Source organism: Anser cygnoides, chromosome 1, assembly GCF_040182565.1.
Source record: "Anser cygnoides isolate HZ-2024a breed goose chromosome 1, Taihu_goose_T2T_genome, whole genome shotgun sequence".
In the NCBI taxonomy this organism is placed as follows: Eukaryota; Metazoa; Chordata; class Aves; order Anseriformes; family Anatidae; genus Anser; species Anser cygnoides.
Window position 1 is genome coordinate 57,847,501 of NC_089873.1, and position 22,500 is coordinate 57,870,000.

Genomic DNA, 22,500 nt, shown 5'->3' on the forward strand with positions numbered 1-22,500 from the left:
AACCACATTGTTACTTTTGCTTGCCTTAAGATTTCTGTCTTTGAGAACTGTAGGGTATACTGCAGGGTATACTTCAGCTCTTTTCCTCTGGAAATACAAAATCTAGGTGATTTTTGTTTGTTTGTTTGTTAGAAATGAAAAGTATAAGTTTGATAATGTAAGTTGGCCCTAAAGCTAAGCTAAGCTTAAAGAACCTTTAAGTGCTACAGAAGCTGACACTCTTCTGAAATTAAATATTAATTTTAGTTTTATCTTCTCTGACCATCTTTCTCCTTCACTAGCCAGAGGACAGGCGACATTAGGAAATACAGTATACTCAGGAGGAGAAGGAATTGTACCATAGGCCTTATGCTCTGTGAAACATTTTCCATCTCTGGAGGCAACTGGTATTAATTCAACACCTCCTTCACCACATTCTCTGCCTTGTCCCAAAGAAAACAAAACTATGCACGCTTTAAGGATTTCACGTGACTCTGGGATTTCCAATATGGATCATAAAATGTCCTGGGTTGGGGTCTCCTTGTGCGTTAGGCTTTCCCTGTGCACAAGGATGCTGTGTGGCTGTGTGCCACCGGCAGAAGAGGGGAGGGGAGCTGGGGCTGAGACGTGGACAGCTGCAGACCCATCGGCCAGCTCGTGGCACTGTGGGCAGTGGCCAGGGGAGTGGGACACTCACCACCTGTCCAGGATACAGATGCCCACAGAGCAGAAGATGTGCAGAATGGGGTCACTGGGATGACTGTGGAGACCTGAGGGGGGACCTGAAAGGGGACTGAGAGAGTTGAGTTTGTTTATGCTGCCTAAACAGAGGCGGAAGGAGACATTACTGCTTTTACTAAGTACACCAATTTAAGAAAGGGTTTCATGACATGGTTGCTGCAGCAGCAATGGGTCGTACCCTATGGCTCTGGTGGTCTTCTCCAATTCTCTGTCTTGCATTGACTGAAGAGAGCACATGAGGGAAAGAAGAGAGCACAGACCTGGCTGGCAAGAGCAAGCAGCACTTCTTAGAGTCTTGACCCTCAGGGTACTTTTCTTTTAGATATTTCCTGAAGGCATTTTAATATATTCAGAGACGTCTTTCCTGGCATTAGGTAATTGATAGTGGAAGGGGGAAAAGTGTGAAGGAGGTTTGGTGAGGCCAAAAAGTTTCTCAAAATATTGATTCCTGTTGTTTGTCCAGCCGTCTTCTTCCCACCATTTCCTGCCATTGACAAGGTGGGTCCATCTCTGTCTGACATGCATTCTTCTTGCACAGCTCATTCACTTGTTCCCGCTGCCTGGTTTATTTTCAGGGAATGATTATTCAGTGAACTCCTATGTACATGCTTCTGGAAAAGTCTTGTGGTATAGATTATGACTCCATTGGCAGCATTGTCAGGAAAAATGTTGTACTTGGATCACACAGGAGATAATTGTAATACAAATCATGTCTTCCAGTTCCATTGTGCTTCTTGTTCTAAAGCAATATTTTCATGTGCAGCCTAAGGTGGTCTTTTCAAAAGGTAGAGTCTGATAGGCCCGTGTGTGACTGTGTGAATTAGCCTCTCATCAAATAACTGTATAATTTTTATTCATTACATGCTTAAGGTGTGGGTTTTTTTTCCAGCTGAAAGCCAGAAAGTAGTTCAAGAACAGCAACAAATGTCTCACAGCTTTTCCTAATACAAGCATTCATGAAAAAGAATTCATGAATAAAGGAAATTGGAAGAATAGCAAGAATGACTTAAAATTGTGAATTTCTTAAATATCTAGAATCTTTTTTTGTTATTTGATTTTCCATTTGTTTTTTGGAGGCTTTCAGGGTTCATGCATTTGAGCTATTTCCTGGGATCAAAAGGTTTAGAAATGTGGTTTTGCTAACTAGAACTCCAATTGTCAGGCAGTCACACGGTTTCTGAAAAGAAAATTTAAGAGACAACTCCAAACGCCATTGGAGCTGATGCACCACCAGCACTCTCCCAGGTCAAGGCATCAGCACCAGCACTGTCTGTGGGCTAGGAGCAGAGCATACGTCTTAGCTTCAGGTCTTGTAAAGAGCAGTTGTGGAAGCTGTACTTGGAGCTGCACAGCAGTGTTCCCCTCCCAGCTGGGCCCTCTCTATTGTCCCCAAGGGACAATGTCTCAGCAGAGAGATTTGGGAATCAGGGGTTGCTTAATCTCTAATTCCTCATGTATGTGATTAATTCATGCATCAAGTACACACTGCCCCAGTCCTCCCCCTGTTCACATCCATATGATTTGTTCACTCTCCTGCCTGTGCAGGGATTAGGGACTGCTTACCTCCCCCGTGAAATGCTTGTAATGGTTGTAGTGAAATGTGCTGTTACTGGAATGTAGTCTGGTGTCTGCCAAAGTCTCTCTTTCCTTATACATACTGGAAGGTCCACCAAAAAACTAAAGCATAAAATCCACTAAGGAATGTATGCAATTTGATTAGACATTAGTAATTCTTCATCTCAAGTGCCCAAGCCATGACACGAACCAGCCTGTTATTCTGACTGCATTTTGTGTCACAGGAAAGGAGGAGCGAAATAGACACACAGTGATAATTGGTGAGAAGTTGCAAGAGCAAGATCAGATGAGCAGAGAGCTTTGGTCAGAGGCTGGTTGTGCAGCACAGTTTACTGGGAAATGAGACAGAAAGTCTCACAGGGACATGTTGGGAATATCTGGGGAGATGGGTGGTGCTTTCCAGGTGGAGAGCTGGCTCTAGAGGGAGTTTAAAAAAAAAAAAAAAAAGGCAAAACAATAGCAGTCCGTTTGCTCGGGTTCTGTCCCTTGTGATCCTGCCTACTATTTACCAAATCTCACCTCAGTCTCCCCATATCAGTTCATACCCAGAGCTCCAGACCTCCAGTTACAGCAGGCTGGGGGGAAGGAAGGACACTGGAAAGGATACAGTAAGGTCAGGACCTAGATCATGGGTGCACAAGCGTGTGTGCACGCAGCAGGGATGGGAAAGGAGAAGAGGAGCAGCTTGGGTGTGCATACTGAGCATCGTCTCAGTGACACAGGGGTGAGACCAAGGAAACCAGCCCTCCCAGGCCTGTGGGATGGTAGATCACAACTGGTGGGTAGGGGAGAGACAAAGGAGATAGGAACTGTGGCGCTCCAGTGTGCCCCTAGGAGGAGGGGAGAGCGGCCCCCACAGAAGACCCCTGCTCACTTGCAGAAGGCTGGAGTTTGATGCCAGACTGGAATATATGAGCAGGAGTCTCCTTTGTAAGGCAAGTGGCTTCATCCTTCCATCTTGCTCAGCAATGGTCAGGTCTCAGCTAAAAGATCATGGTGACTGGGCTGTCACAACCCAAGAATATTGCGGCCTCATCAGAGTGAAGCCCAGTGACAACAACAACACTGCTGAACATTGCCTAAAAGAGAATAAGAGAATCTTATAGGAATGGGGTTGTTTTGTCTAGGGAAAAAAAAAAAAAAGAATAATTAAAAATAAAATAAAAATAAAAATAAAAATAAAAATAAAAAAAATAAAAATAAAAATAAAAATAAAAATAAAAATAAAAATAAAAATAAAAATAAAAATAAAAATAAAAATAAAAATAAAAATAAAAATAAAAATAAAAATAAAAATAATAAAAATAAAAATAAATGGAAGAAGGAAGGGTAAGTCTTCAAGCAGTAAGTCTTCAAGTTCTGCAATGGGCTTAGAAAGCAAGAGGAGAAACTTAGGTGAGACATCAGGAAAACTTTCAAAGGTTGTTAAAGCACAGATTGCCTGAAGAGGCTCCTTAATCATGGAAGATACAAAAAAAGTTACATAGCACCTACACACAATGGCAGAGGTAGACCTGATCCTGCCTTAGGAAGGAGAGATGGTCTGTCTGATGTCTTAAGTCCTTCCACCCCCGTCTGCTGTTATTCTGTGAAACATGGTTTATGGTTTAAATCCAGCCTGAACACATGCCTCCCAGGAAGCGTTTTAACATATGGCTGTCAGGCCAGACATTCCACTACAGCATAATTTAAAATGACAAAATCCTCTTTGTTTCATTCTCAGCAAACAGAAACAGAAACCCTAAAATAGTTCAACAGAAAGATCTCCAGTACCTAGGGAACACTGATGTGAGAAACGGAGAGTAGCTTAAGATTTTGTCCAAATGATCTGGAGAGATTTGTGAATACAAATACCTGAAATAGTAGGAATTTTTAACATAACTATCCTCAAAATATTTGTGGGCACCCTCTCAAATCCGGGCCTCACAAAGATTCAAAATACAAGTCCCACAGTCTGTATTAAATTATTCTTTCTTAAGATGGACTGTGTCATGTTTGTCACATGTGGTTCACTCTTGCCCTAGATGTTTTTGCAGCCACTGGCACCATCTGCAAAGCAAGTATAAAACACCATCTGACGTATTTCTGCCTAATTTTCGATGGGTCCTAACACAAATGGCTGTGCATGGCAGTGGAGAGCTGGGCTCTCCAGGTTTGTGCAGTTACCTGTCACTCTATCTGCTCGGGCTGCTTTCAAAGGCCTCTTTGTCTGCAAGGTAAGAGCAGGCTGGAGATGATCTCAGACTTGAAAGCCCAGCCAAGGGAAATCATTAGGCTACAAAACCCACAAAGTCAAAAATACAGGGAGCACTGGAAAATCAACAGGAAACTATTTCTGCTGACTGAAGTTTTCAGCCTTCTTCCAAGCGCCAGCTCGCAGCGGCCTGTCGGATCGGACAAAGCAGCTACACGAGAGCAGCAATGGTCCTCGACTTAGCTCATTAAAGCTAAGTGCCAGGGAAAGATTAGGGACTCCTCCTCAGCTGTGGTCATATATCTGGGCGTTTTGGGGCTGGGGTAGTGCTGTGGGTTTGCAGAGTCCCGCAGGCCCTGTTTCTCCTCGCTCTTTGCCAGGGTGCCCTAGACAACGGTTGCCACAAGAGATTTCTCCCTTTCTTCTGGCTCTCGACATTAGCAGGCCTGAAATTGGTCCTGGCAGTTTGGTATGAAGCACTTACCAGCTCGGGGGATTCCCAGGCCTGTTTGGATGTCAGGTGTCTGAACACAGCTTTGTTTGGTCCGATCGCCTCTGGGCAATGCCTGTCAGGCTGGCTTAATTCAGCTATACTTGCCAGCCATCAGATGAGGACTCCCCATTTTCAGCCCCAGCAAAGCCAAGTGTTAAGTCCTGTAGTACAAAAAAACACTATGGAAATTATTATGGAAGAAAAGCATAAAAAACATGAAAATACAGGCCTAAAGCTTCCTTCTCTAGCTCTGGCTTTCATATCTGATGATGCTTCCCTCAGCTGCAGAAGCCAAAGGTCCAGCTCCGTAGCTCTCTGAATGGGATCTCTCTGCAGCCAAAGAGGTGGAAAACCCATCCTTTCATCTCCCCATTCCATAAAGCTTCTCATGACCACATGTAAGCTAACAAGCAGGTATGCTGTGTCCCACTTGGAGCCACTGGAGAGATCACTGTTAGTGCCCAAAGCATCTCTTCTTGCTGAATTGGTCGAGGTGAACTCGCCACTACCTATATCTACTGAGCTTTTTAAACATATTAAATGCAGGTGACTTTTAGAGGTATGGATTTTCTTCTCTCAGATCCAATATGATCACTGAATATCAGCTAACCTGCAGCATGGCTGCAGCCAAGCAATCTCATAAGAAAAGGCCAGCAAGTCACCTGAATCACTGCCATTGACTGTGTGTGTGTGTGTTTGAAGTAGGATTTACTTCTTGGCAACAGGAATTTTCCCCTTCCTTCCATTATAATTGGGAGTTAAAATGATGTAAGATCATGTAAGGGTGTTGCTTTGAAAAGTTTATACAGGGCCGCAGACATGAAATCCCATTACATCATCAGGTCAACAGTCCACAGTCATTGCTTTAAAATTACACGGATTTTAAAAAAAGAAAGTTGGAAGTGATTTTTTCATTTGTCGTCTGGCCTCTGAGCCTTTACAGGTGCATCAAGTCTCCATCTGCAAGTTTTTTCCACGAGGAAAAAAAACACGTTTTTTTCTTTTTTTATTATTTTTGTATTTTTTTCTATATAAAAGTTGTTCCTGGCACTATCTTCCAGTTCCATCTAGTAGAAATATCAGAACATTAAATACTACAAGGATCTCAATAGAATCACAATAAGCAACACCATCTAAGTGCTCTGATATTATGTAGCCACTGGTAAGGAGATGATTTTACTGCTGCCCAGTCTCCACCGTTCTACCTCTGAAAGAAATGCATTAACAGGCAGGAGAAAAAAGCTGTCAAAAGGGAGAAGGCAAAATTTCTGTCTGAAAAGCTGAAACCTGGTTATTTATATATACAGGCAAACCTCAGCTTGAGCAGGCAAACCCAGTAATTTAAAATTGGATTCTGAATCCATAAAGGTTAGCTGGAAAGCAAGACTTTGCACAGTCCAGCAAAAAGCACAATAAATGAATAAGTTATGATAGCCTAAGGTCTACTCACTGGCTCATAAAGGACAGGTTTAGGGTTTGGAGCCCGAGTTTAGTGCAGATCAACCAATCCCAACATCCTCCTCCTGCTACAAGTGGCCTGGGCCCACCAAGTCCTGCTGGCACTGCTGCCTGCCCGGAGCACAGCCAGCTGCCATGCCACAGGATTGTCACACCTCTTGCCCCGTTAATCGCTGTGATTTGTGTCTTAACCTTCACTGACACTCTGTGCAGCCAGAATCACTCAGTGCACATTTGCCTTCTGCTCCCCACAGCTTAAACATTCCCTGCCAACCTTTCCAGACTCGTAAGTCGCACCTCTTTTAGAAGATAAAGTGTTTTAATAACTGTGCAGTACCATTAATAGTCTGCCCAGCTTTGCTAACACTTTAATAGTTAAAATCTTAACAAGTAAACCGAGTTAGGTGGGTGCCGCTGCTTATCACTTTCCTATAGCATAATGAGGCCTTTTAGCTATTTATGGAGGTTTAAACCTTTTGTATTAGGTTTATGGCTGGCCAGTGGCATGACAGCCAACTCAGACATAATTCTAAATGAATGTTTCCAAGTGGAAACTTGGAATTTGAATTCAAATGACCTTACCTCTTATTATTATTCTTTCCTGTATGTGTTTTTCATCTTGCTCGTTCTTAATTCCTTCAGTACTTATTACTGCAATAAGCCTAATCCTGTAAGTTTGTACACCCAAGTGTGGGAGCCATAAATACTTCTGCAGCCTCTCTGGGGCAAATCAGCTGTAACAGGATCTCCCATTGCCTCACAGAAAAAAATAATAATAATAATAATGGAAAGGCAAATTCCATCTGAAGACAATTCTGTGTCTGTGTTCACGTGTTTATGTCTCTGCTGTCCTTGAGTAACGCTCTGTCCTTTTGCTCCACTCCAGGCTGAGTTCTCCGAGCTGAATCTGGCTGCATATGTCACTGGTGGCTGCATGGTGGACATGCAGGTCATGAGGAACGGCACCAAGGTGGTAAGGTGAGGAGTGCCAGCTTTTCTTTATAATCCAGCTTTCTGGGGAGATCTGGGAGCAAGCAGGATGACCTCAGGGTCTGGGCAGTATCTGAAGTAGAGCAACACAGACCTGATGATTTCAAAGTTTCCCAAAAGGGGTGGAAAGATTGACCTGACTGGTGGTTTTGTATCAGGTCTCAATTGCACATTATGCCATACAGTCATAGCTTCCAGTCCAGACCCTTCATGCAACCACAAGTGCCTCCTTTTTAGATTCTTTTTAGCCATAGACCTCCTAATAAAGGGACAGACAATGGATCTTCCTTTCCCTTGATTTTTCTCTCCTATTGTGTCAACAAACTAACCTTCACTGTAAACAGAGGTTTGCATTCATTAGCCTACCTGTGTTAGGTTCTGACTCTGGCAGACTATCATTGCAATAGCCACAAAGCCCCTCTATAAATATAATCCTCCCCAATCACACAATGCTTCCCCAATCACACATCCAATTCACTTTCCAAAAGCATTGTTTCCCTTCTTTCTGACACCAGAGTGCCCACAATTTGGACTTAATGCTATACAAAGAGCAGTGTAAGTTGTCATATCTGTGTAAGATGTTAAAATGTGTCTGTTTACATAGCCCTGAAATTACTTTCCACCTTTCTATTCCCCAGGCTGTATCTTTATTAGTTTCTGTCATTACAATTTTCAACTCTATATTTCATCTTTGATACAAAAGCTTTTCCTTGTTCATGTAGAAATATCATTGCTATTCCCAATCCATTTTCCTAGCCTTCCTACTTCTTTTTGTACCGATTCCTTTATCCTTTTTAGTGCATACAACATCTTGAAGTTTAATATTTTTCACACATTTAATTACTCTTTTGTCTGTTTGCTTCTTGTTCAGAAACAGAAATACAGATATGTGTTATACCATGCAGGGAGATTTTTGAAAGGGATTATTACAGCAGCTGAAAAATAGTGATTCTGACAGTGCTGGAATCAGTTTAATTTCTGAGGACGTCATTTCCAGCCCAAACAGTCCAAAACAACACTTGTCACTGTCAGTTAGCTGTGACTGTGGTCCATCAATTCATTTCAGGTCTTGACATCTCTTAGTATGTCCGCAAGTCTCCATTCTTTAGTACAATTTCATGAGTCTCTGCTAAAAACTTTAAAGGTTAAGTCTGTTATATCCATTTGCTTTCTCTCATCCCATGAATGTCTGTTTCTCAGTGAAAGACAGCATACGTCCTGTGAACCTACCGCTGGAGCATCCATCAGACAGCGCGCCGCACTAATCTGCTCTTGTGTTCACTTGCTCACGATGCTGGAAGGCTTCCCAAGAACCATTTCCTAGGTTGATCACATCTTCATTTTCCTTCCCATGCCTTTCCTCTCAAAGCCATTCATACGTCTGGCAGAAAGCTCATCAGCTATTAAACTGAAACTGAAGACAAAATTTATTTCACAGGAGTGTCTGTGGCATAGCATTCATGTTTCTGCTCGTGGTATATACAAATGCACCAAAACTAGCCTCGTGTGGCTATTTATATATGAAATATGTATTTATATATGAAAATGCGTATGTTTTTATGAGTGGCAGTAGTTCAGCTCTCTGTGTTTTCATCTATGTATGCTTATGGAGGAGGTGGATTTGCCTCTGCTTGTGTAGAGATGCATATTGCTTGTCAGTATGCCAAGTTACTGTCAACACTGTAACCCATTGGGAGCACAGAGAGGTGCACACACCAGGGTGCAACCACCTGGGTGCAGCTTGCTTCCCACTCCACTCAAAGCCCCCCCATCATGCCCACAAGAACGCTCTCCCTGGCCAGAACTCACCCGTGTGCACCAACCCCTCTGATGACAATGGGGTTCTAGTCAGGAGAGAGCGAGAAAACGGAAAGGACTCACAAGGATGTAACATTATAGGAATAAATGAGTGGTTCTAAGCTATTGTCCTCAGCAAACACTATTGAAGGAACCAAGAAGGCCTTGAGAGAAACAGGAAAGGAATTTGTGCTACCCAAAGCACTCAGAGGCTGCTCGGTTAAGAGCTGTTTGTACTTCAGGAACAGAAAGGTCCCAGGGCCTGAGAACCACAAAAGTAATGAAAGAATTTTGGAAAAGAGATTTATCAATACTGACAATTATGATAGCAGTACAAATAGTAAGAACAGTAAACTTTAATAAATTAAAATGAACAAAAATTGAAATGAGAGACTAATATTTATAGGATACCAGATCTTTTGGCTTGGATGCAGTCCTTCAGCCTTGGTGAACACTGACTGAGGCCACCAAGGAATTGTTCTTAGTGCTTACTCATCTTTTTTTCCATCACTTATTGGGCCTCTGCTAATTATTAAGCAAGATATTTAGTCACAAGTCAGAACGGTCCTAGCTGGTGGGTTTTGAGCAGCCTGAGCCCATGGAAATCACACCTACAAGTTACAGGAAGGTAATACGGCAGTGTCTTGCTAACAGATACATTTAGGATTCTCCCCCTGCAGGAACCCTGCTTTCTTCACACTCCTCTTCAAAGCAAAGGCAACGGAGTGTGGTGGGTTGGTCTAAAAGCAGTGAATGCACCACAGGCCACTGGATTTTAAACCAATAACATGATAAACACTGTTGTTATTAATATTAATAATAACAGTAATAATAGTAATAAAGCAATCACTAGGATATTCTCCCTAGTCTTATATAATGTTAATTTAACTGTTAGCCTATTAAATTCTGCCATGAATGAGAACGTATAACAGCCCGTGAAGCTCTCCATTTACCACTTGCCTCGGGCAAATTTGAAAAAAAAAAAAAAAGAACTTTGGAAGAATTATTGTTAATTAAAGAGAGCAAGGAACTTGAAGTATACAGAGCCCCATGACTTCTAGCCTGTATATCTTTAAACAAGCAGCTGTGACTAAGTTAGCAAACAACATAACTGAAGGCAGGCATTACTTTTCTTGCCTGATTTTAATACAAGTGTGGCTCCCAATAATTTTGCAGTAACAAAACCTCTTATGCAGTGGTCCTTGTTACCCCAGCACGTCCTTGGGTACTGTTGGCACCAGAGCTTCCTCAGTGAAATGTTAAATATGGGAAACAGGAGATGGCACTTATGCATCCCAGAGGATCAATCCCTCACTGACTTCGACAGGGTGACCACTTCAACAGAGAGATGGTGTCTTTTCTGGGTGCGATGAATGAACCATTGTGGAGCAATTAAGCAGTGTGAAAAAAAAAACCAAGCATGATTGATGCCTACTTCTAAATCATTTGGGTGAATTCTTCATCATTCTTCCAGAGCATCTGTAACTTCCTTTTTCACAGGTCTACAGACCTATACACATGCACACACACATACTGAACTGTCTGGAGTCTAATTTACCTTAGGAACCTCTTGGGCTGTGTCACCTCTACTGGGTTTAGATGTAAGGAATGGGATTTTTGTTTCCACTTGTTCTTCATTTCTCTGAAGGGCCCTTCTTACTAACATTTCCCACAGTGAAAAAAGGCTGTCAGTGTTGGCATGGCACCTATTCTGAGGTGCATTTATGTTTTCAGGATATTATAAAAGTGTCCCAGTATAAATGAGAATTTGGGCTGTCTCTGCTTCTGACAACGCTTAGACTCCCAAACTATGATCTCAGCCTCTGCATTAGATTAAATGCAGTCCTCTGTTTGCCTTTTGGGCTTTACAAGCCTTCAGCTATTAATTCCAGTAGATGTGGGAATAAGGCAGGGATATGTTGAAAATCTGGACAGCTTTCTTACATAAGGAATACTAATGTTTCTGGGAGCATTTCAGACTTTTGAGGATATAAATTAATCATGCAACAGACTGCTCTCATCTCCTGTCTCCCCGTTGAGCTGGCTTTTTTGCCATTGGGGCTGATCACCTAGGGCAAAAAGCACATTTTGGTGTGTTTGCATGGGACCTACCACCATAACGTCCTGGTGTAGATATCACTGTACCGCCACAGCACAGACAACAGCTGATGGACCAGGAGATGCCCAGGGGCTGAGAGAGGAGGACCTTGTGTGGAACAACGGCCCTGGCAAGTTGGGAGGAGTGACAAAACTGACAGCAAAGCAGAGAGGAGCTGAGCGCATGGGACAAACCCTTTCTCTGGGAAGGATCCCTGCCATGGTTGCAGCATTTAGTCCTCCAGGCCTTGCCAGAATTTGGCTGGTCTGTGTAAGAACAGGCGTGTCTCACTCAGCTTACCACAGGTGCTATGCCCTTTTCACTTGCAGCTGTGGTGTGGTCTTGAACTCCGTTTCCTCCATACAAGCCCATTCACTCCTTTAATTAACACTGACTTTCCCATTGGTTCCAGCTGATTCAGTGCTCATACTAAGCTCTGTGCTCTGATAACAGGACAGCTGCCTGTTGAATGACCATCCCACATAGACCAGGACCTGGAAATGCTATTTTCCCAAAGGGTATTTTTGCACTGCAGTACAATCATAGCCTGAGGAGGCAAATCCTTTTGCACGGAGGAAGCAAGGAAGAAACTGGCCACCCTGTCAGCAGGCATTTTCTTGCTATTCAGAGCTTGCAGAGCCCAGGAGACATGTACTCTGACTAAAGAAAATCCCAGGATGCGAGGCTCTTCAAAGCTTGCCAAGGATACTGTCCCCTTCCCACTGCACCTTCTCCTATCCCAATAGGTTCGATAAGCAGCTCCCTGCAAGATGCAGGTGGGTTTTCTAGCCTACAGAGTCCATGCTTCCTCACCATACAGTAGCTGTGCATTGCTAGGAGGTGGATATTTTCTTGTCCCTTGAAGAGTATTCACTCCCAAGAGATGGTGATTCCTTACAGTTCTTCTACAGGGAGAATATTCAGGGAGGTCATGGGAATAGCTACCGGCGCTGGACACTGATGAAGGGCATATCAGCAGGCAGTAGGTTGCCATCCAACTTCTCACCTTCCAGCAAGTTTTTGTCAAAGAGGAACCCTATGCTCTGTCTAGTCCCTGTCTTCTTAAATTTAACTCTTTAATTAATTGGGGATCCTTTTTAGAAAACGTCTTTTTTGTTTGTTTGTTTGTTTGTTTGTTGTTGTTTTGTTTCTTTCAAACCAAAAATCTGAAAATTTCTGCAAAAATAAAGGTGGGAGAAAAACATGGGAGAAATTGTTTGGGAGAGTTTAGATTCCTAGAAACCAGATGGAAAAATACATTGAGTCTATAGTTCTCCCAAGATTCACAGGATTTGGCACACTGTATAGGACAATATGTGCTATATATTTAACACTGAGCAACATTTGGGCAACATTTTTATATTGGTGGTATGGCAATCTGTAATGCAATGGAGAAGGGCGTGTAACCTCGTGTGAGCTTTTAAAGTGCACTTTATACAAAACACCAAAGTGCCAAACATCCTCTTCCCTTGCCTAAATACCCTTCAGATATACTAGGCTGGGACAAGGTGTCAGACAGGGTAGACCCTGGCAAGGGCAGTTACAGTGAAGCAATTCAACACCTCTAGCAAGTGATTCCCATGTGGGTGACGATTTACCTTCATCTTCCACTAATTTCTCCCTCTTCCTTACCTTCCTGTCCCACTTTTCTGAGCTGGAGCTGAAAAAGGCAGAGAAGTTGGGGTGTGCTTATTTATTTATTTATTCTCAGTTGCTTCCATCTCAGCTCCTGCTGTTAAACAGCTGCTTAGAGGCCTGCTTCTCTCATCGGGGCTTACTGATCTCCCAGATGAATAATATCCCCCTTCACCTCCCCAGCAGCTGGCGCCCAGCCGACATGCAGGCAGGATGCTGACAGTTATTGGGAAAACATTTGGCATGCAGGCAGCTGCCAGAAAGCAAAAGTCACTCTGAGCAGACGAGGGTGGGGAGCATCACCGAGACTAAACCATTCCCTGGCCCCTTTTACATCTGCAGTAATTCTTTCCGATAAGAAATGTGCTGCCAGGGCCTGAAGCACTCTTTAATTAGTTAATCCAGGACTGAATGCAAGAATGATTAAAGACTGTTTTGGATTGTTTCAGTCTTGATCGGCTTTTTTTTTTTTTTTTCTTTCCTGACTTAATTTGTCTCCTTTCCACACGGGTTCTTAGTAAGGCTTCATCTTCATCCAGGGGGCAACACAATGGAGAAGTGAAGGGCCAAATCATGCTGCACCTGTACTTTACTGGTCGAGGTGGGTCCTCATTAATGGTCTGCTACTGGGACAGAGTGCAGCCTCAGCAAACACATGGGTAGTAACAAGTTGGAGGGTGTGGAGTGATAGATATGCCAAAGGGCAGAGCTGCCATTTGGAGGGACCTCAACAGCTGGGAAAATGCACCAACACGAACCTCATGAAGGTCAATAAGGACAATCACAAAGTCCTCCACAGAGGAAAGAATAACCCCATGGACCAGCACTGCTGGAGAGAAGCTGGAGAGAAAACAGCTCTGAGAAAAGGACCTGGTGGTCCTTCTTGTGTGCCCTCGTGGTGAGGAAGCCCAAGCACTGGCTCAATGGGCAGCATTAGCAAGGCTGTAGCTAACGAGACACTATTCACCTCTGGAGTACTGTGCCCAACTGTTGAGCTCCCCCAGTATAAAAAAGACATTGACAGACTGGAATGTGTTGAGTGAAAGGCCACCAGGATGACTGGTCAAATACTGGAACAAGTGCCCAGGGAGGCTAGGGGATCTTCATCCTTGGGAATATTCGAAATTTGGCTGAACAAGACCCCAGTCAACATAACATAATTTTATGATTTGCCCTGCAATGAGAAGGGTGTTTTATCAGATGCTCTTCAGAGGCCCTCTCTGACCTAAATAACACTGTGACTTTATTTTATGTTCTTGGAAGGTATTCAGATCACCTTCTGTGAAATCTGTGGTGCACAAGTGTTTTGAAGGCAAGCTGCTGTTGGCAGGTGTGGTTGTTATTTCTTTGAGATATCATCAGGGTCCACATGCTTTTCCTTGTCAAGGTCAGTCAGTTTACAAGGAAAACACATAACAGACTTCAGAGACTGCCACAGTGCAGATTGGAGAGTGTATGACAGGATTTTATGGCTCATTGGCCATTGGTCTAGTGCTGAGAAGCAAATCAGAGCATCTACCAAGGTGTCCTCATCTATATATAGAGGTACTGGTCCTACTGCAACCATGATTCCTGTTTCCTGCTGCTTTTGCTACGCCAGTCTCCCTCACACCCCGTGGTATTTCCTCAGATGTTTCTCTATTAGTGTCCCAAAAGACCCCCTACTCCTCTCCTCCAGCGTGGTAAAGCCATGCCTTTCTCAATTCCATGTTGCTTTCTTGTTTCTCAAGAGCCAACTCTGCCTAAGCTTACATTCATCCTTTCTTTGAATAACCACAGCAAGGTTTACTTCTTTCTGTGGAAAATGACATGAGGTTTTGACTGAAAGAGATTTTTTTTCTTAGCAAATTACCCGTGTTAGTATGACATCCAACGTAACATGAAATCTAACATAATCATAGTGAAAATGTCATATATTTCTTATTACATTTCAGTAACTTAATAATAATACCATTAACGTACAGGTAAAGTTAAAAAAGAACTTGTTCCTATTTGTAAATGTCATTTTCGATTAGCCTTCAGACGCCTGAGGCACTGCATAGTTGGAGGGATTATTGCACTTCTCAGGTAGTCACAACCACTTATGGTTTGGACTTGTGCCTCAGATGCTTGCCTGAAGGCTCCATTAACTCCCAGTAATGCACAGCTTGTTGTATCATATTGCGTAATTATGCACTTTTCTCCCTCCATGGCATGCCAAGCAGATAGGAAAGGTTGTGGAAGAGAACTTCTTAGTCAAAAATGTGTTGCTCAGTTGGAAGTGCCAGAAAACTGAGGAAAGCCTCCTTGAATAACGGAGAAATGACAGGCCCTGAGGTGAAGATGTCCTTCTTCAGTGTCCGAAGATCTTTTCCTGTTGACATGAAGGGCCAAGTGCCTTTCAAGATGGGCACTCTTTAAGAAAGAGAGCAGGACAGCCCATCTTTCTCCCATAGCACAGGCAAAAAGTGCTCTGAGCTCATCATAGTGCTAAGGTATCTGAGTCGGCTGCAGGTGATTATTCACAGTGGGAGATGGAAGGGATTATTAAAGGATATTTTGACAACATAATCTATTCTTGTGTGTTCTTTCTTCATGCCCATGAAGCCATTTGTGCTTCAGTGAGAACAGCTGAAGGGCCAGGAAGCAAGCCAGAGTCATGTCTATAATCAGAAATAAGAAACAGATCTCTTTAAGGCATGAAACCTCCCAGCAGGAATTGCTGTCATCATCTCTTCTCTATCCATTCACAGTGGCCGGGGACCTGTTTTCCAGAGAGAAATGTTACTGATGATCTTTTCTGAGCTGCTTCTCCTTTTATCGTTAGAGAAGTTAGATATGGGGTCACCAGGATACCTACTGCTGCTCCTGGGTTGTTTAACTTCCATAGCTAACATCAGCGACCTCTTAAATTGTTTTATATTCCCTCATCTCTGACAGTACTGTTTACAAAACTGCTAATGCTGTCACAGATTTAAAAGCAGATGGGTCCAATCTAAGAACTTATATTCTGCAGTCAGATCTCTTCCCTCCTTTAAAATATTAGGTATTTGGGATCCAGGCTTTATACTTGGGTTGGTTTCACATCTAGTTTTACCACTAAAGAGAGAAAGAAACCTCAAAGTACATTGGAACAAGTTGAAAAAGAGTTTGTTAAATGCAAACAAGCGTCCTGCATCAGAGTCCAGGCTCTGGACTGAGAGCACCAGCATCTTCCCTGCCAGACAGTTGTCATCACCCGGGGGTGGTTGACTCTGGTAATTGATGGCCAATATCAATTGCCCAGAGGAGACGTAGGCTGAGCAGCTGCCACGGGCTGTGGCTAGCTTCTGGGACAAGGCGGCAACTACTGCAAAGGAAGAGCAAGCCATGGGCACCCGTAGGGGCTGCTTCACAATGGGGTGGCCGATCCTGTCATGCATCACTTGGAGTACTGAAGGGCTTATGCTGCTGTGGCTGTGCCATCTGCCAGAGCCTGTGGCCACGTGAGCTGCAAGGAATGCTCTTTTCCGTTCCAGAGGAAAACACGATCTCACCAGTTATTTCAATCTGAAAATTAAACTTTTCCAGTCTCCCGATTGTTATTTTTTTATTATCATTATTTTTAAGAAAGGATTCTTGTACCTTTACACCACTTTGGGAATGAGCAACAGACATTTTAGTGGCCTTTATTTTGCTGGCAAGAGCTAGGAGCCAAACTGCAGATGAAAACAATGCCCTCAAGGTCTGAGAAAGGGCTTCTGTAAAAGGGTGGTGGCCAAATATAGCCTTCAGTTTTCTCCTGAAAGCTTCATCCATCCAGCTGTCATGCTAAGGAAGACTCCTGGCTTCAGCTAAGTGTCTGCCATGCAGCCCAGGCACTGCACCTACATGCAGAGCACAGCTCATAAGCAGCATGTTTTAAATGTGTTCTACTTTCAGCTCCATTTACCTATGCCATCTCCCTGTGCACTACGTGTTTGAAGCCCACTGGGCTCCCTTGTTTTCCTCCTGTGACCAAATCCATTTCTTGTGAACTGTCTTTAGCAGGAGTCTAAATACAGCTTTATTCAGGACCATCTATGGTCATCATAATGCTGGCTGGACAGATCTATTGAAGTTGAAGGGCTCGTGCTCCTGCCATTACACTCTTAGTCCTGCCAGACTGGGGTGCTTAGGACCTGAGCTGCTGAGTTTGGCTCACCCAATGGCTTTGGCAGTGGTGTTTCAACTGCGGGACTTCTGCCGAACCTGTCTCTCTGCCAAGGTTTTGAACTTTCTGTCATGTGAGATGCTATTGTGTTGGGTTGAAATAGAAAAAGAAAGCAGTTGTACTACTGGTTATTCCAAATCCAAGGCTCGCTATTTAAAGATTTACACTCCAAGAATAAGGGGTAGCTTGCAAAAGTAATCTTCCACCAAAAAATGTATGAATCCTCTTGTGTGAAGCAATTAAGCTCTTTTCTCTTCAGTCCACTTGTAGCCCCCGTTACTCAGCTTTCACACTGCCACTCCCACCACGATCATTCATTTTGCTTTTACTGTCTGCAACCTTTCCTAGCCCCTCGTCTCACATTTTGCCACTGGTCTCAGCTTCTCCTTTACAGACGTCTCACAGAACCCAGGGCTCTCTGGCTGATGTTTATTCGCAGCTAGTCCCAGACCCTGCACTCCTCTGCCTTGTTCTCAGTATCCATGGGAACATCATCATTGTCCCACAGTGCAAAAGAGAGATTCAGTGACCACCTTCACTGTAGAGATTCACTCTTCATCTCCTGCATGAGAGAGTGCCCTGCCTTCCTACATGATGCAGGCTTTGAGAATAGGCTTTTCTACATTTATTCTGTATTCTCGTGTCCATCTTCTAAGCTGAAAAACTCTTCCTTTGCCAGGATCTGAAAAGACAAGAGCTTTTTTTTTTTTTTTTTTTAAACTTTTGGCTAGCAGAGCTAAAGCCACTGAAGGCAGCTTCCCAGCCACTGCTTGTCCTCCCCCCAGCTGGCTACACTTACTCACATGCTTCCTCCTCACCGTGGCACCATGATCCCACCCTGCAGTGTCAGGGAGATGCTCAAGGGCAAAACCAGAAGCTTCCTCTGGGGATACCAGAGCGCTGGTCTCAACCATTAGCTGTGAGGCCCCAGTAAGTGCTGTTCCCTAAGTCAATCTGAGGGAAGACAAGCCGTAAGAGAGATCGGTTCCTTCTTCATGTTCTCTGCAAGCAGTATGAAGGAGGAACGTGCCTGAAGCTCCTGACCCCCACAGGCCCCACAACTGTTTAGTGAATCAGTGGAGGCATGGAGTCCTGGTCATAGGAAGCTGACGAACCCTTCCTGAGGACCTGTGCCTGCCTTTGGGCTGCTTTCTACATGGCAAGTCCAGCAGAATGGAGGAGTTAAAGCTTTCCAAGATTTGCATTCATTTGCTGTTTCTCAGCAGGGGGTCACTGCTTGCTTCACCCCCATTGACACCAGGGAGGTCCATAAATCAGCCACACAGTGATAGCGCAACCCTCCCGATGCTCATTATGCATCTCGCTGCTGGAGGAAAGCACCACCTTTGGTGCCAAGTACATTAGGGAACACGCCTGGGTTTAAAAACACTCCATGGGAGGGAATCACAACATTTCCAAACATTGGCCTCTTGCATCACAAAAGCAGAGCATGTGCCTCGCCATGTCTAGAGCAAGGACAAAAGCCCAAGGCCAACAAACAAAATGAACAGCTCTAAAACAACAAAGCGGCTCTGGGTTCTGTATACAGTGTTTGTTGCCACAATCTGGCCCAGACTTACCATCTCCGATTTCCTTGCCAGAATGATGGAAATATAAATAGGGGCTATAAACCCAGCTCATATATCCGAAGGATTGAAATTATAGTCTCTTAGCAAGGAAAATGTTCGAGGGTAGTGAGGTAATGGGACCTGGTTACAGAGCTCATTTCTCTGAAAAACTTTAATACAGCATGGAAATTTTTCCAATGTCCTTGATGCAACCTTTGTTAAAGTATAAAATAATCCCCCATTTCAGTGGAAAAGCCCCTTCTGTGCCTTCAAGAATGAACTGCTGAGCTCCATTTTGGAAACAGTTTCTTTCCAACTGCTGTTTCCAGAGATTTCTGAAGGGCTCCAAAGGCACAGAATCACCAAGGAATGAGATCTGGCTGTTTGCAAGCTAACCCATCGCCTCTTGGCTTACCTAGAAAGGGCCTCACTTTTCTGTCAGTTTGCTGAGAGCTGCTGCTGTTGAACCATAGGAGTCCCGGCTCCAATCTTGCTAAATAATATTCTGGAAGTCCATGCCATGAGTCACAGAGCTGGATGAGGGTCTCTGCTCATTTGATTAATTACATTACAATGCCTGTCCTTTATTTGTTGACTCATAGCCATAAGAGCCTGGGATGTGCTGCGTATGTAGTAAACTGATTAAAGGGGGAATGTATGTAAATGCATGGATGCGTACGATAGCTTTTTGAAATCCCTCATGATCTTCCCACCCACTGGGCATTGCTTCAATATCGAGTTCAATCGTCAGGAAACAAATTTGCTCCCTCATCTGCGTAGCACATTGCAATGAGCTTGCCAAATACAGCCAAGCTTTCTGAAAGAAAAGAGAATCCCCCCACCAGTGAATTTATGACCCTTGGCTTCCACGTGTGTCTTGTTCTTGTGCATGCCTCAGTGACATGGAAACTGTAGAAAATCTGTTTGGCCTCTTTCTACACTCTCATACTTGCAACTATGTTGGAATTTTCCTTCTTTTTTTTAATGACTATGGTTTTTTGTTTGTTTTCTTACCTTCTAACGCAAGCAACACATGAGGAGAGGCCCAAAGACGAGCAACATGTGTTAATGAAAATAAAAGGAGAAAGGCGGAGAAGAAACAGGGAGAGGCTGGAAGTACTGCTGAGTGTGGAAAGTAAAATGTCACTCCCCATGTCTCTTCCAGGTCCTTCAAGCCTGATTTTGTCCTGATCCGGCAGCATGCGTACAGCATGGCGCTAGGAGAGGACTTCCGCAGCCTCATCATCGGCCTCCAGTATGGTGGCATCCACACCGTCAACTCCCTCTACTCTATCTACAACTTCTGCAGCAAGCCCTGGGTGGTAAGTGATGACTCAGCTCCACTGCATGCCAAAGCCGCAAAGCAGATACCTGGTACTGATAGAGCACCAAACTCAGCCTCCAGAGTTCTTTCACGGGAATTCACCTTTCTAGGTTAAAACCACAGTCTAAAAAACCTTAGGAATTCAGCTGGGAAATCTTGGGAAAAAAAAAAAAAAAGGAAAGAAAAAAATATATATGAGCACTGCTCCTTTATCAGCCTCTGTAATCTCAAGGTGTTATTTCCTCTCAATGAGTAGGATGTGTTTCACCTCTCCCAGTCTCTGTTGTGTCAAAAACAATAATACAGTATAAGGTGGAATAGATGAATAGTAAGAGATTAATAATAACAGATCAGTACCATGTCTATGTCCTGACCAAAACACAGGAAGAAAAAACTACCTTAAATGAAATATTAACCTTCACTGTTTTAGAGGGTATCTGAACTACACTGCTAGGATCTTTCATTAGATAGATGCTTGTGGTAGCCAGCTGCCCCATCCTAAGACTATGATTATCTATTTCTTGCAGAAGTGCAGTAGTTTGGGTGTATCATTCTAATGTATCTTGTGCTCTCTTCCTACTTCTTCTGAGTGGTGCTTTGTTGCAAGAAAATCAGCTGAAAAGAAAGGCAAGAAAGGGAAAGAGATGGTCACTTCAACAACTAGGTCTAACAAAACAAAAAAAGGAACTTAATATGGCAGAGACATTGAAAAGAGGCAGAAGAAAACAGGAAGATGTACAGAGTTTGTCAGCAGTTCCAAAAGGAAGTGCAAATTTATCATAAGGTGTTGGTTCTTTTAGCCTGAAAGACTGTACCTTGGAAACTCCTTGGGCTCCTGGGGAGCACAAGACGGTGTTTTGATATTTTGCACTGGGAGCCTCCTTCATCTGTTCTTTAAATTTTGTCAAGTTCACCTTGTAATCTCAGAAAACATGAAAAAATATAGCATTGGCTTTTCTCAGCCCCGAATCAAAGTTTACAATAACCCCCCAGACCTGTTATGACCAACTCTAAGTCATCAGGATCTGAAGGAGCAGGACAGCCTGAGGAATGAGGCTGGCAGGGAGGAGTCAGATGTTGATACCTTTCTGGAGTCTACATCTGGGTTTCCAAGCAGTTTCATTGCAAAATACCCTCACTGATCACTGACACTCCCAGAACGGAAAAATTCCACTGCATTGTTCTAGGTGTAAAGCAGGGAACTACAAGGTATATGGATGTGCCAAGGATAAAGCACTTTCCAATATATCCCCCCATGGAATATTTAAGATACGTTTTTTAGGGATTCCCCCTACTCATTGCACAAATATAGTTTGGGTGGAGTCAACAACCAACTTTTTTTTTTCCTTGCAATAAATATCCTTCAGTGTGCTGATTTGTAGTTCAAATCCAGCTGAGGTCTGTAGTGATTCAGACATTTATTTCCATGACTATGCAGTGTTGGATTAACTCATCTTTTACCAAAAAGTTTCCAGTGTTACAGATAGCCTTCTCAGTTTTCAGCCCTTTTATGACATTTGGGGTTTTCACTGAGACCAAAGATAGGGTCCTGTCTTTTCCAAAAACATTGCAGTGCAGCAATGCTCCAGGTAACCCAGATCCTCTCCTCCAGGAAAAAAAAAAAAAATCATTTTTCCATCACGCTACAGGTGCATGATACACATTTGCCCTCAGTTGTCATTTGAGTGATGAGGGTCGCTGGGAATGGAAAAGAGAGGAAGAGAGGGATCAGTGGAAGGTTCAGTGCAACCCTTTGGCATTGTTTTCTACAGTTAGCCTGACACACTACAAGCATGTTGACCCCAGTGACCAGACAAAAAGCCTCTGCACTTATGCTGGCTTTTGCTGAGGAAGACAGTAATGTGGTCTATTCCATCCGATTTGGGGTTTGAGTCTGTCAGGGTTTAGCTGACATTTTTCAACTGATGCCTTGTAATTATGCTTGTGATGGTGTGCAGGGACCTCAAGATGTAACAGGCCTATTTTTAGGAGTCTAAAATAAAAGAAAACAAACAAATTCAGCACACTGAGGAAAAAAGAGAGAAATAAAAATAAAAATAAAGCAGGGCTGGCAAGGCAGTGTGGGATAAATTGGCTCTGCCAGTAACTCAGCTCTAGATATTCAGGGTCTGGTTGTGCCATGCTTTTCTCATGGAAAATATAGCTAGCTCACACAACTGTCCCAGAGAAGTCAAGGAAACCACTTGCAAACAGAACAGGTTTACAGAGTGCCTCCTTTTCCTATTGCTCCCCAATAGACATCACCCCCAAAGACAAATAATTGTAATGCACTAAGTAATCTAAGACCTAAATGGGATCTGAGCTGGCATTTGGCACTGCTGAAATTTTATCAGGTCAAAGTTAGCTCTGGTAGAGATTGTACTGGGGCATTTGAGGGCAAGAAGCCTCACTGGCAGGAGAATCAGAAGATTTTGTGATAGCTGGGAAGTGAGAGAGAGGCACCGAGTATTTCAGTG

The 22,500-nt window shown here is 43.5% G+C and overlaps 1 protein-coding gene across 1 annotated transcript in view; it reads left to right on the forward strand.

The window, feature by feature from the left end:
- The window catches only part of SYN3 (synapsin III), a 234,639-nt gene that overhangs the window by 76,794 nt on the left and 135,345 nt on the right, over positions 1–22,500 (forward strand). The window contains exons 6-7 of the mRNA XM_066996909.1: positions 7,327–7,418; positions 19,865–20,021. Of these exons, the coding sequence (XP_066853010.1) occupies positions 7,327–7,418; positions 19,865–20,021 (249 nt within the window). The remainder of the gene's footprint in view (positions 1–7,326; positions 7,419–19,864; positions 20,022–22,500) is intronic.